Source organism: Rhinatrema bivittatum, chromosome 5, assembly GCF_901001135.1.
Source record: "Rhinatrema bivittatum chromosome 5, aRhiBiv1.1, whole genome shotgun sequence".
Lineage (NCBI taxonomy): Eukaryota > Metazoa > Chordata > Amphibia > Gymnophiona > Rhinatrematidae > Rhinatrema > Rhinatrema bivittatum.
The window spans coordinates 113,154,221-113,167,482 of NC_042619.1; the positions used below are offsets into that span (position 1 = coordinate 113,154,221).

The 13,262-nt window shown below is 44.3% G+C and overlaps 1 protein-coding gene across 1 annotated transcript in view; it reads left to right on the forward strand.

Moving 5' to 3' along the window:
• Positions 1–13,262, forward strand: part of FREM2 (FRAS1 related extracellular matrix 2) — a 322,606-nt gene that overhangs the window by 248,268 nt on the left and 61,076 nt on the right. The window contains exon 12 of the mRNA XM_029602748.1: positions 4,484–4,614. Coding sequence (XP_029458608.1) covers positions 4,484–4,614 — 131 coding nt within the window. The remainder of the gene's footprint in view (positions 1–4,483; positions 4,615–13,262) is intronic.

The following is a 13,262-nucleotide window of genomic DNA, read 5'->3' on the forward strand; positions in this document are numbered from 1 at the left end:
CATAGCACGCTAATGACTAATGTGGTTATCAGTGTGCTCTGAATCCATTTAACATATGTGAGTGTGAAAATTAAAAGCACCCCCCATATGTGCTAAATGAACATTTTCTTGCATGTCGGGGCCTTTGTACGAACCAAGTGTTCCTTAATGCACTTGTAGTAATAGCCTGGTTTCCCTTACTGGTATTCTGAGTAATGCTGAGCTGTAAACAGGGTTTGCTTTCCAGAAACAAGTAAAAGACTTCTTTCAAGTTCCCTCCCACCCTCCTTTTATCTTTTAAAACCAATGACATCTAACACCGCTTGGCACGATCCAGGAGCATCACAGCCAAAGCTCTCTCTGAAGCACTCACTTTGCCTCTGTAGCGTGCTGCAGCTGCAGAAGCTTGGGCTTGCAATGATAGCCGTGCAGGTCTTGTTAAATTACCTGCGGTGTTAAGGTTGACTTCTTGGCTTATCAAGAATCTTTAAGATATAATGTCCGTTGGTTGTTTTAATCACATTCTCAAGGGGTGTATTTGTTTTATTTGAAAATAAAGATTCAGTGTAGTTTTGAGTTTTCATCCTCCTCTCTGTGTTTGGAGCTCTCCTACACTATTTCCAACCTTTATCTTCTTTTAAAGTATCATGCCCTTTTTTTCTCTTTTAACTCTTGCCAGAAGTGAGACATGAACAGTGTACATTTTAAGAATTATTATTTAGCATGAGGTTCATATCTTAATTTTATGACAGGAAGGAACTGCAAGGCAAGAGGAAACTGGAGAGAGAAATAGTGGAATGAATTAGCATAGGCTGAAATGATATTTGATGACATTTTCAATAGAGTGGATGCAGAACATTTAACAGCAGCAGAGCATTAGAAGTGCACATGAAATCATGTTCTGGGTGCACTTTTATGCGCAAAAAGATGTTTTCAAAATGTTACGCATGTAAAAATGAGCTCATGTGCATGTAATTAGCATGTATTAACAAATATGCAATTTTATAAACCTCAAATATACACATGGGGTAGATTTTATAAACCTACGCGCACGCATACTTTTGTTCGCGCACCAGGCGCAAACAAAAGTACACTGGATTTTATAAGTTACGCGCGTAGCTACGTGTATCTTATAAAATCCGGGGTCGGCGTGCGCAAGGGGGTGCACTGAGCCCTGCGCGCGCTGCCCGTTCCCTCCGAGGCCGTTCCGAAATCGGAGCGGCCTCGGAGGGAAATTTCCTTCCACTCCCCGCACCTTCCCCTTCGTTCCTCTACCTAACCCACCCCCCCAGCCCTATCTAAACCCCCCCCCCTACCTTTATTCGAAAAGTTACGTCTTCTTCCGGGCAGTAGTAACTTACGCCCGCCGGCTGTATGCTGGTGCAGCAGGCCCCCACACAGGCCGCTGTGTCGGGGCACTCGGCCACGCTCCCGGACCGCCCACATGCCCCCGAGCCCACACCACGCCCCCCTGGCCACACCCCCGACCGCCCCTTTTTGCAAGCCCCGGGACTTACGCATGTCCCGGGGCTTGCGCGCACCGCCGAGCCTATGCAAAATAGGCTCTGCGCGCGCAGGGGAGTTTTAAAAGGGTTACGCGCGTACCTTATGCGCGTAACCCTTTTAAAATCCGGCCCATAGGGTTTGTGCATAAATATGTGTTTAAAAAAAGAGCTGTCTAGGGCATCCTGGGGCGGTGGCCTACATTTACTCCTGTAAGTTGCTGTTTTATAAGAGACTATCTGGCGTGATATTCTCATACCGATTAAGAAATCCCTACAAAATTCGTTAATCTTCTGGGAGAATTGCTTTCATGAAATCAGCGCCCTCCTCACTAAACTCAATTTAGTAATCAACAATGACAAAACTGAATACCTCATCATCTCCCAAGAAGACAACCCCTTGTCTAGAGAAACAGCCTCACCCACAGCTGGTCAACCACAAACAGTCTCCAACATCCAACCTCACATCATCTATCCTGAACAACCTCAAAAACTCAGCCTTCGTAAGAGACCTAGGAGTGCTCCTCGACAATCAGCTCAACCTTAAAAGATTTGTAAACAACACGACAAAAGATTGCTTCTTTAAATTACAAGTTCTGAAAAGCTAAAACCGCTCCTGCACTCTCAAGATTTCCGCCTGGTTCTACAATCTATCATTCTGACTAAAATTGACTACTGTAACTCTCTGTTACTCGGTCTACCAGCTACCACCATTAAGCCTCTACAGATGTTACAGAACTCTGCGGCCAGGATCTTGACTAACGCTAATAAGAGAGACCACATCACACCTATCCTCTACAATCTCCATTGGCTACCGATCAAATACAAAATTCTATACAAAGCTCTGACCATTATGCATAAATCCTTATACAACTCAGCCCCAATGGATCTTACATTTCAGCTACGCACCAACAAATCCACGAGACCGATCAGAAAAGCTTACCAAGGCACCCTTTTCGTCCCTCAAGCCAAAACCTCTCTAAGTAATAGGGCACTATCCACTGCAGGTCCTACCCATTGGAACACACTCCCACCAGAACTCAGATAAGACCCCTGCCAGATTTCTTTCAAGAAAAAACTGAAAACTTGGCTATTCAGCCTTGCATTTCCCTGATGGCCCACAATGTACTACCCGCATCAACATTGATTGGTTCCAAATGTTATTAATTCACCCTTAAATCTTCCCCTATCCTACACCTTCTTGTCTTCTCGCTCTTCCAATCTTCCCTTACCTATGTCCACCCACACTCCCTTCCCAGTTTTACTTCTCAATCGAGACTATTATCCGCCTGATTTCGTTTTAATATTGATGGCTCTTTTTCATACATATTATATAAGAATTTTACCAAAGGTTAATGTTTAAATGGTTAAAAGTTCCTCGTTTTTATGTAATGCTAACATGCACTCTTATTATTCTATGTTCTTTTGTTCTTCTGTTCCATGTAATGCTCTTAGGCAAGTTGAATTGTTTCACTGTAAACCGGTTTGATTTGCATCCAATGCAAGAAGATCGGTATATAAAAAAACAAAAATAAATAAATAAATAAAATATTAAACATCTTTATTGTGAAGTACTGACTGGATGGGAGGTCTGGATGAGCTGGGGGGAGTTCAGTCTAGGAGCCAGAGGATCTCGATGACCTGGAAAAGGACTGGATAAACTGGTGGTCTAATTGGTAAAACTGTCAATTTCACTCGTGCATATGGTAGAAAATAAGTGGGCTTACACATGTAAAAAGCAACTTACTCAGAGTAAGTGCTACTTAAATTTTGCACATAAAACTGCCACGTCTATTTTTAAAATATAAATTTAAAAAATGTGCCTACAGCATTTCAGTGCCACTTAGCCAGAACAGTATTAAAAAGTGCTACTTATCCAGCAAATCAAGATAGCCTGATAAGTTTCAAATAGAGCTATCTGGCTAAGTAGCACTATTTGAGGCTTATCTGCTTAGCTTACGTAGCCGAATAAATAGCACTTTTAACACTTATCTGGTTAATTTGAATATCTATTCATGCATTTTTTTTTTACATACGCCCAAATGTTGCGGGGAAGAATTACACATATTTTACATGATACATGTGGGTTATAAAATTCTGGGGTAGATCTGCGCGAAGCCATATACACGTATATATGAGCACTCATACCGATCTTTTAGAGTTATCCTCCCGGACACTAAATTGATTTTGAAAATCAGGTCCTGAAAGGGGAAATTCAATCTGCCCCAATTAGATTGTACCCTCTTTTGGATAAGAGTATTTATAACTCTGCAAATTATCTTGTATAATGCTCTGCTTGTGTAATATATTTTTAAAGTATTATTCGTGCTTATTACTTTCAGAGAAGAAAATAGAATAGTCCTAATTAGGGGACAATATTCAAAAGATTTCTTATTTAGGTAAACGTGTTTCTAACCACGTAAAAATGCAGTTTAAATATTGTGCCCCACTCCCTTTACTGTGGGTAAAAATGATCAATGTTAGTTCAGGGGAAGGAAGGTGCACACAGGGATTATATTTTGAAATCCCCATGCACACTTTGCATCTGCTTTGAAGTAAAGTACCCATATTTCCCTGCTCGCCTACATTGTGTAATGGAAAGTACAATGGTAGTTTCCCTTTCAAAATCAGTCTGCAAGCCCAGGAGCACAAAATATCCACAAGCTTACAAGCGATGTGGGTAGTATGAAAATCTGCCCTCTAAGTCACACACGGAGAACATGTAAACAGCCTATGGAGGTAGTTTTCAAAGGAGTTGCACACATGTATGTAACATACTATTGTAGCTATTTGCAAAAGCCTGCTTACTTGCAGAAAGTGCAGTTTTGCATGTATCACCCAGTTTCAAGTGCACAAATTCTTTTGAAAATGACCTCCCCTGTGTTTCTTTTTAAGACTCTCTTCAGATGTTCATCTTCCCATACTACCAGCTGCAAACACTTTCAGAATGCTCTGTAAACACAAAGGCACGTTATCAACAGGTATTTTTTTGTATTTTGCAGAAATTGAGTTCAAGGAGGGTGAGACGCAGCACATTGTGGAAATCGAAATCCTATATGATGGGGCAAGGGAGATGAGAGAGGCCTTTACTGTTCACCTGAAGCCTGATGAGAACATGGTCGCAGAAACCCAGGTAGTAAAGATGTGAAACAATTTTAGATAAACTACAGCTTCTACTGTACTGTAGATCTTAAAAGGATAACTTTCAAACGGCTCATTTTAGCCAGTTATTTTTAGGAGAATTTTCAAAAAGACCTACCTGATAAGGTTTTCAGCTGAAAATTTGTCCTAAATCTAGCCATCTAAAGGTTAGCCAGCCAGATTTCAGATGCTCGGTTAGGACTGCCAGAACTTTACCAGCTAGCGCTGAAGAAACAAATCAGCACTAACCCGTGACGTCCTCTACCAGGGCTCAGACAGACTACAGCAGGGGGCTGCCAGTCCTCTGCCATCCCCCCTCTTAATTAGGATGGAGGAGGAGCGTCTAAAAGCTGCTTCACAATCCCTCTCCCAACCACCTCCCCTACTGCTATAAATTCCTCCCGTCAAACCCATGCCAAGCCGAGCCAAGAGGAAGATGTACCCTTACCTCCTCTACGCCGGTGTCCATAGTTGCTCTGACAATGATACGCTGTGGAGTGTGCAGGTACTTTCAGCTCCATTTGAAGAGGGCAATATTCGGTCAGGCTGTTTAAACCAGGAAAACACCTATAAAAACTGCTCTCCACGAGTCAACCTGGCTTATCTGAATTACAGAAACAGGTAAAAGATTCCTAGGGATCAGCAGTCTGGGATTACTTTGTTTAATTGTTCCTGGATGTACAAAGGAGCAGCTTGAACAACAAATTGTAGCTCCTTTTTATACTGTACAGTGGGGCTTTCCGTTCGTTCCTGCTAATACACAGCACAAAGCACTTGTCTATATGCCACCTTGATGCAATCTCCAGTCATAATCCCTATAGTGTCACTTTTTTGTCAGCCTAGTCAGGGTTTCAAAAAAGTCACCCAGTTACTTGCCTGAGGCAAGTGGATTTTCAGAACCAGTGAGCAGAGCTGAATGGGGCCTGGTGGAGAGTGGTCACATCTTCAGTGCAAATCAGCCCAGAGGAAGCAGCAATGAGGCCAGGGAGAGGAAAGAGTTGCATGCAGGTAGGCGGAGGAGGAGAGTGACCGGTGATTGAGGAGGGAGCCTGGAAGAGGAGAGTGAGAGGGCTTGAGAAGTGGTTGGAGGTATACAAAGATAGGAAGGAGAATCTTTTATTTTGGAGGAGGGGGGATAGTGCACAGTGAATGCATCTCTTTCCCAACAAGTATGTTCTGAATGAAGTTTTGAATCTCTGTTTTTAGCTCGGCTTTCAAGCGATGAGAGATTGTAATGGAGGATTTGGGTTTTGTGGGGTTTTTTTTGCTGTTTACTGAGAATCAATGGGAGCAATCCAGTTTGGGGATGCATCGGCTGGGTGGAGTCCAGTCCGGTGTTTACTTAATGTTGTCAGGTTTTACTGAGCACTGAAGAAGCCTGCTGTGCCTGCAGGCATACAGCGTAACTCAGGGTGGTCACAATACTTCACATCTGAATTAACAACTAATTGGGCCAATGCGATAGCGCACGCTAAAGGGGCACTCATGATTGAGCACCCGCTCCCTTAACGGGCACCGATCCACCTCTCCGAGGCACCCAGTGCTACAGGCAAATGGGCTGCCACGGTAAGAAGGAGGTGCCTCCTCAGCAGCGGGCGCCCGGGAGAGGTGGCTGTCAGCCACTTAGGGAAACAGACGCTTAATTTTAGTTTCTCCGACTTAATATCGGCAAGATATTAAGTCGGAGGAAGTACAGAAAAGCAGTATTTTCTGCTTTTCTATACACCTTTTGGGCTCCTCAAGACTTAATACCAGCTCCAGAGCTGGCATTAATTTTTGAGAGTAAAAATGTGCACAGAGGGGGAAATGGATAATAGCCTCAGCGACATGCATTTGCATGCGATGTGCTCTATTACCTACACACGCGATAGGACATGCGTTTTGGACGCGCTCATCCCCATTTTGTATCGGGGGATATGGACACGCGTTTTAAACTGGGTGCTGCAGCCAGCGCATGGGACAGCATCGGCCTGAATGCGAGGAACTGCCTGCAAGGCTTTCTATATATTTTTTATTTTTGCTTCCCCAATCGGAAGCTTTACGTAGAAACAAATAAGTCTTCAGCAGAAGAAGAAAGTATATAACAGCCTGCCAAAGTCTAAAGACTGCAGGTATTTTAGCCCAGATTTTCAAAGCGGACTTATGTGCATGAGTCCCCCTTTGAAAATTCATGGCCTGTCCTGGTGTGCATTTGTTTTGCATGTACAGTGACACATTTTCAAAAATCGAATATTTGCATGTAATTGCTTTCTCCACCCTGACTCCGCCAGCCCCCCCCCCCCCCCCCCAGAATGACTCTTCCTGGTGCCAGTAAATATACATATGAAATGGGGTTTCACATACCATTACACGCACAAACCGCTAAAGGATTTTCAGTGCACCACTTAGGTACATGAAACAGGGAGTTATGTAGGTAATTCTCTTGGAAAATTGAGCCCAAAAGGCCACCCAGTCTGCCCATTATTTACAAATAGCTACAAGGGAGCCATTGGCACTGAGTACAGCTCATTTGTCAGACTGAGAGACACTTTTAAAAGGTATTTACATGGTTTAAATGGTCTGACTGAAGAGTGCTGCCCAAAGTATATATGCAGCTTCCACTGTGCCCTGTAGTCACGTTAAAAAGAGGTGTTCCTGTGGGTGAGTTTAGTGCAGGAAATTTCCAGAGGAACGCGCGCACTACTTTGCTCCCCTGCTCAGCCATCCACAGGGAAGTAGATGCAAAGTTATGCAGACGCTTTTCACCTGCACACTTTGCACCTGCTCATTTTCTAAGGGAACAACACAAGCCGTTTCCCTTGGGAACTGCTGCAGTTCACACAGTCTAAAATAGCCGACACAACGTACTTTACACACACTGCAGGCTATACTGAAAATTGCCCCCTTGTATGATATATAATTGACCAAGATTTTATAGAATTTGCCTAATTCACAAGCTAATGATGCTATAAAAATATTTAGTGCAGGTAAAGCTAGACAGAAAGCTAGGGTACAGTATTAGAAAGAGCCAGGCCAATGTAAGCTGTAAAAGGTGTTTAAATGCACCCTTATTAACGCTGTGTTGATCCTTGAAAAATTAACAGTTAAATGTGTTGGGAATTCTGGTATAAGGGGTTTCTCTGTGTGTAACGTTTCTTTAACAAACATTTTTGTCATTACTCTCACTTTGGAGGCTGGTGTGATTCCCCTCTGCGTTTTGATCTCTGCCTTGTAGCAGGGGCCTAGGGTGACTACTGAAGTTGGGTTTTGCATCAGTAAATTTGTTGCTGCCGTGTGCCTGACCCTCTAAACTGCGTCTCTAGTCTGACATCCATCAACAAAGGGCAGGCCTGAAATGTGTGCTTTGATATGCCAACATGTGCAACATTGAACCCAGCCTTGGATGATGACGTCAGTCTGGGGGAGGTAGTTTAGACTGTCAGCGGCCCAGAGCAGGAGCTGATCTTTACTTTACTGGTAATTGGTGCCAGCAATCAGGAATAGCTCAAGGCAATCTGCTGCCTGAGGCAAGGGATGGGTCTTATCCCCTCACCCCTGCTAAGGTATCCAAAAGGAATACACTCTCCAAGAGACAGGCCCCCACCAATTCACTGTACAAAAAAATATTGAATTCTAGTGTCCCTTCAGTAATAGCCACAAAAACACCTTTTACTGCTAGAAAATGTTTGAAGTAATACAAAACCCTTCAAAAAAGACACTCAGAATCTATATAGAAACCTGCCAAACCATCAAAAACTAAACTCAAACAGCAGTAATTGTACCTGGGAAGAGGCAGCAGTGCACATATTACTATAGGCCCTAGAACACCAATACACTTTCTACTGGAGCAGAATTCTTCACCTCATTCACGTACACAGAATACAAATTGACCCTTACCAAATACAAAATAAGGGCTGACAAATTAAGAACAGAAAAATGAAGTTAAACTGAAATGAAAATCTTAACAAGTCTGACTATGCATGCAGTGCTACTTCAGGGAAAAAGAAACAGAAACGTATTTCCTCCTGAACTGAACAAAACGCAAATATATAAGAAATGCACATTCCCAAAGCTGACATATTCCATATTGACATTTCTAAAAACTGAAAATAAAATATTTTCTGCCTCTGTTGTCTGGGCATTTTATTTTTGTGATTGAATTGGTCCTGGTCTCCCGCTTCTCCATTCCTCTTTCCATTACTTCTCATCTCCTGTCTTCTCCCCTTCCTTATTTATCTATATCTGTGTCAGACATAGATCCTTCCCTTTCATCTTTTTCTCTATTTTTTGTCTTCTTTGCCTATCTCATAGTTAGTTTGCCCCTCTTCTGCCTTCTCTAACCCTCCATTCCTCAGTCTTCCTCTTTTCACCTCTTACCTATCTACAAGTTTTCCATCTCCTTCTCCAGTCCTCTCTAGCCCTCCCATTTATTCTGTCTCTCACTCCTTTTCCAGCATCCTCTTCCCCTTTGTCTTTTAACCATTCCCTAGTCCCCTATTTCCACCAGCCTCATCTACCTTCCTGTACCTCTCATTCCCTCATCAGCCTCTGCTCCTTCCCTGGCTTCTGGCACATTCTTCTCTCTCTTCCTCCCTTTCGGCTTCCTGTTCCCTTTCTTTCACCACATCCCCAGCCCCATTCCTACCCTCTATCACCCCTTTCACAAAACCATCCCTTTCCTCACACCCCTCCACAGCACCCCAATTCTTTTCCACTGCCTTTCACCTTCTCTCCAGTCCTCCGGGCCATTCACCCCACCTTTCAGTTCTTCCCCTCCCTTTAGCTCATTTCTTGTACCCTTATCTCACACCCTCACTCATACTCCCCCCAGCCAATCAAACATCCCCATTAGTATCTACCAAATTGCCCCAGTCCCTGCTGCTCCCCCCAGCTCTGTCAGAATTCCAGCTCTTAACCCTGCCCCATTATAAAAGTTCCTGCTTTCCCCAAATCCCTGCTCTCCACCCCAGTACCAGCTCTTCTTGAGTCCCCAAATCCCATTCTTCCCTTGATCTACCCCTCAGTCCTCACCTCCCATTCTTCTCCTGTACTACCCCGGTCCCTGATTCCCATATTCTTCTGTTGCTCCCCTAGTCCCTGTTTCCTGTTTTCCCCTGCTCTCTCCCTCAGTTCCATTCTTCCCCTGCAATTTCCCTTCTTTCCCTTGCCCTGACCACCACCTCTAAGTCATTACACTGTAGCTTAAATACGGGCACCTCTTCCTTCCTATAGCACCACATTGAAAACGTTCCTTGTTTGAACCGCAGGACTTTGTATCTATGGAGGCCCGCATGGTTCAAACTTCTTTTGTTAGAACTGCATGGAACTGAATAGTTCAAAGAGCAGATGTTTGAATCATGCAGGCCTCCATAGATACACAACCCAGCGGTTCAAACAGGGGATGTTTTCAATGCAGGGCTACAGGAAGAAGGAGTAGCCTGAATTTAAGGTGCAGCATGACAACTTAAAGGTGCAGGATGGGGCAGGGGAGAGAAGGGAAAATGTAGAGGAAGAATGGAACATAGAGCAGGGAAAAACGGGAAACAGGGACTGGTGACAGCATTTGACGTTGGTGGTGCACAGCACATAAGAACATAAGAAATTGCCATGCTGGGTCAGACCAAGGGTCCATCAAGCCCAGCATCCTGTTTCCAACAGAGGCCAAACCAGGTCATAAGAACCTGGCAAGTACCCAAACACTAAGAAGATCCCATGCCACTGATGCAATTAATAGCAGTGGCTATTCCCTAAGTAAATTTGATTAATAGCCGTTAATGGATTTCTCCTCCAAGAACTTATCCAAACCTTTTTTGAACCCAGCTACACTAACTGCACTAACCACCTCCTCTGGCAACAAATTCCAGAGCTTTATTGTGCGTTGAGTGAAAAAGAATTTTCTCCGATTAGTCTTAAATGTTCTACTTGCTAACTTCATGGAATGCCCCCTAGTCCTTCTGTTATTCGAAAGTGTAAATAACCGAGTCACATCTACTCGTTCAAGACTCTCATGATCTTAAAGACCTCTATCATATCCCTCCTCAGCCATCTCTTTTCCAAGCTGAACAGTCCTAACCTCTTCAGCCTTCCCTTTTTAAAGTTGGTGGTGCCTATGCACCACTGTGCACTATGAATGCTACACCCCTGTGTTGTCATATATCATTTCCTGTTTCAGAAAGCTGAAACTGTATTGTAGAAGTACAGTATATTCATCTCATGGTGTAGAGATAGATAATGCTTCACTTGTTCTTGAGTCCAGACTCCTATTTTTAATTTTATGAATCTGTCTTTCTGGTTTTAACTACAATCTAAACCTACTTTGGGTTCATTGCTTATACCAAAAGAATAGCCAGGCCCTTCACTGTCTGCCGTTTACTAACTTGTTTCCTCCTCAAAGATATGGAGTTTTACCAGTATGTTCAGGGCAGAGCTGACATTGTTATTGTCAACCTTGAGGGTCAGTAAGTAAAATGTAATGTTATATAATTAAGGTTTATTCTTGCTGTTTTATGAGCAAAGCCCATGATCAACACATGTTACAATGATCCTAATAAAGTAGCATACATACATAGTCTCTGTTAGGGATGTGCAGTCCCAAAACCTTTGGGTTGTCTCAATTTTTGTTTCAGGGAATTTTTTTTCATTTGGATTAAGTTCATTTAGTGGGTGGGAAGTTGGGTTTGACTTGTTTGCCATACTGAAAACTAAAATCATTAAACTAGAAAAAGTAAACAGGCCTCTGGCACCCTTAGCTGGGCCATCCATCCAAAAGCCTGGGCCCTGACACTGAGGCCTGGTCCTGGCACCGATACCTAGGCCCAGCAATGGGGTCTGGTGCTGACGGCTAGGTCTGGTCCCAGTGCCAGGCCTGGCCCTGAAGCTTAGTCCCAGTGCTGAGGTCTAGGTTGAGCCCAACAATGAGGTATGCTTATGATGCCAGGCCTAGGCCCAGCCTTGAGGCCTGCTCTTACAGGCCGATACAGTACCGACGCGTAAAAAAAGTGCGGCAGAGCCAGGCACCTGCGCGTTTGACGCACGAACATTTTAGTTCGCAAGCCGCTCGATTCAGTATTCAAATTAGACGCAAATCCAAGTGGTGGCAAAGGAGCATCAAAAGCGCGCCTATGAAGCGGTAGGCGTTTGCAATCCATTTTACTGTATAGAGCGGTATACAGCGCCTATACAGTATCCAGGGTGCGCTGGCGCCATACCTGTCGTTTCAAATGTCATTTCAAATGTCATTCCAGCAGGTAAGTGGATGGTTCTTTTCTACAGATCCCGCATGGACACCGGGGCCGCTGCCCTGAGCATCCAGATGTCCTTAATCAGAGGCCACCCCCAACCTTCCACGTCCAGGCGCTTAAGGACGTGCAAGGACGTCCGGGCGTCTGTGAAGGTTGGGGCCTCCGAGCATGGACGTGCAAGGACATCTGGGCGTCTGTGAAGGTCGGGGCTTCCGAGCATGGACACCCAGAAACAGACGGGAACGCTGCCTTCCAACTTCCATGGCTGCTGCCTTGAGCGCCTGGCCGGACGTGCAAGGTCATGACTTCCGTTCATGGACGTTCCTGCGCCTTTCCGGGTGTCCATGATCGGAGGGGAGGCCCCGCTTCCTTACAACGTCCATGACTGTCTTGAGCGCCCGGCCGGACGTCCAAGATCGTGGCCTCCAAGCATGGACGTGCAAGGACGTCCGGGCATCTGTGATGGTCAGGGCCCCGCTGCTTTCCAACGTCCATGGCTGCTGCCTTGGGCCCCCGGCCAGACGTCCAAGGTCGGGGCTTCCGTTCATGGACGTTTCTGCCTCTTTCCGGACGTCCATGACTGAAAGGCATCCGTAGAGGCGTCCATGTCTTCGCTAGACCCCCGGAGCCTCAGAGACACCCAGAGATGGATGGTACCGTTGAACACATACCTCCTCCAGTCTTGCTGCTGGGTTCTCTGGTTGGCTGGGTTCTCCTTGCTGCTGGGCTCCCCTGTTGGCCTCTCCAATCTGCCTTGTAGAATTCACTTGCCGAGCATTTCTCATTCTGCTTCTCAACCAAATGAAAAAGATCGCCAGAGCCAATATATGCATGTTGTCTATAACGCTGTGCATGGACATCTTGGAGATATTGCCTCTGATATCTCCCCTATCCCACCTTCCTTTAGGATGTACATGTTTAGATTTTCAAGTCTGTCCCCATATGCTTTAAAATGAAGATCACTGACCATTTTAGTAGCCATTCTGTGTACTGACTCCAACTGGTTTATATCCGTTTGAAGGAGCAGTCTCCAGAATTGTACACAGTATTCCAAATGAGGTCTCACCAGGGACCAATACTGAATATATCTTACTCAGCTAGGCTGATTTGGGGTTTTAAAATTGAAGTGGTTAAGATTCTACATAATTGCCAGTGAAGCTAATGAGGAAGGTTGTTCACTATGGAGATAATTTTCAAAAGGATTTGTGTGTAAAACGGGGTTTTATATGCATAAATGTACATTTGAAAAGTGTTACTTTTATGCATGTAACTCTTTTGAAATTTAAATTAATTTTTCCAAAGGTTTTTTGCACATATGGTAAATGGGCTTTTGAAAATTGCTACAATATGTGCTACTTTTACGCACATAATTCCTTTTTAAAATGACCTCCTATGTTCCAACAAGGTCCTTTCATTCTTC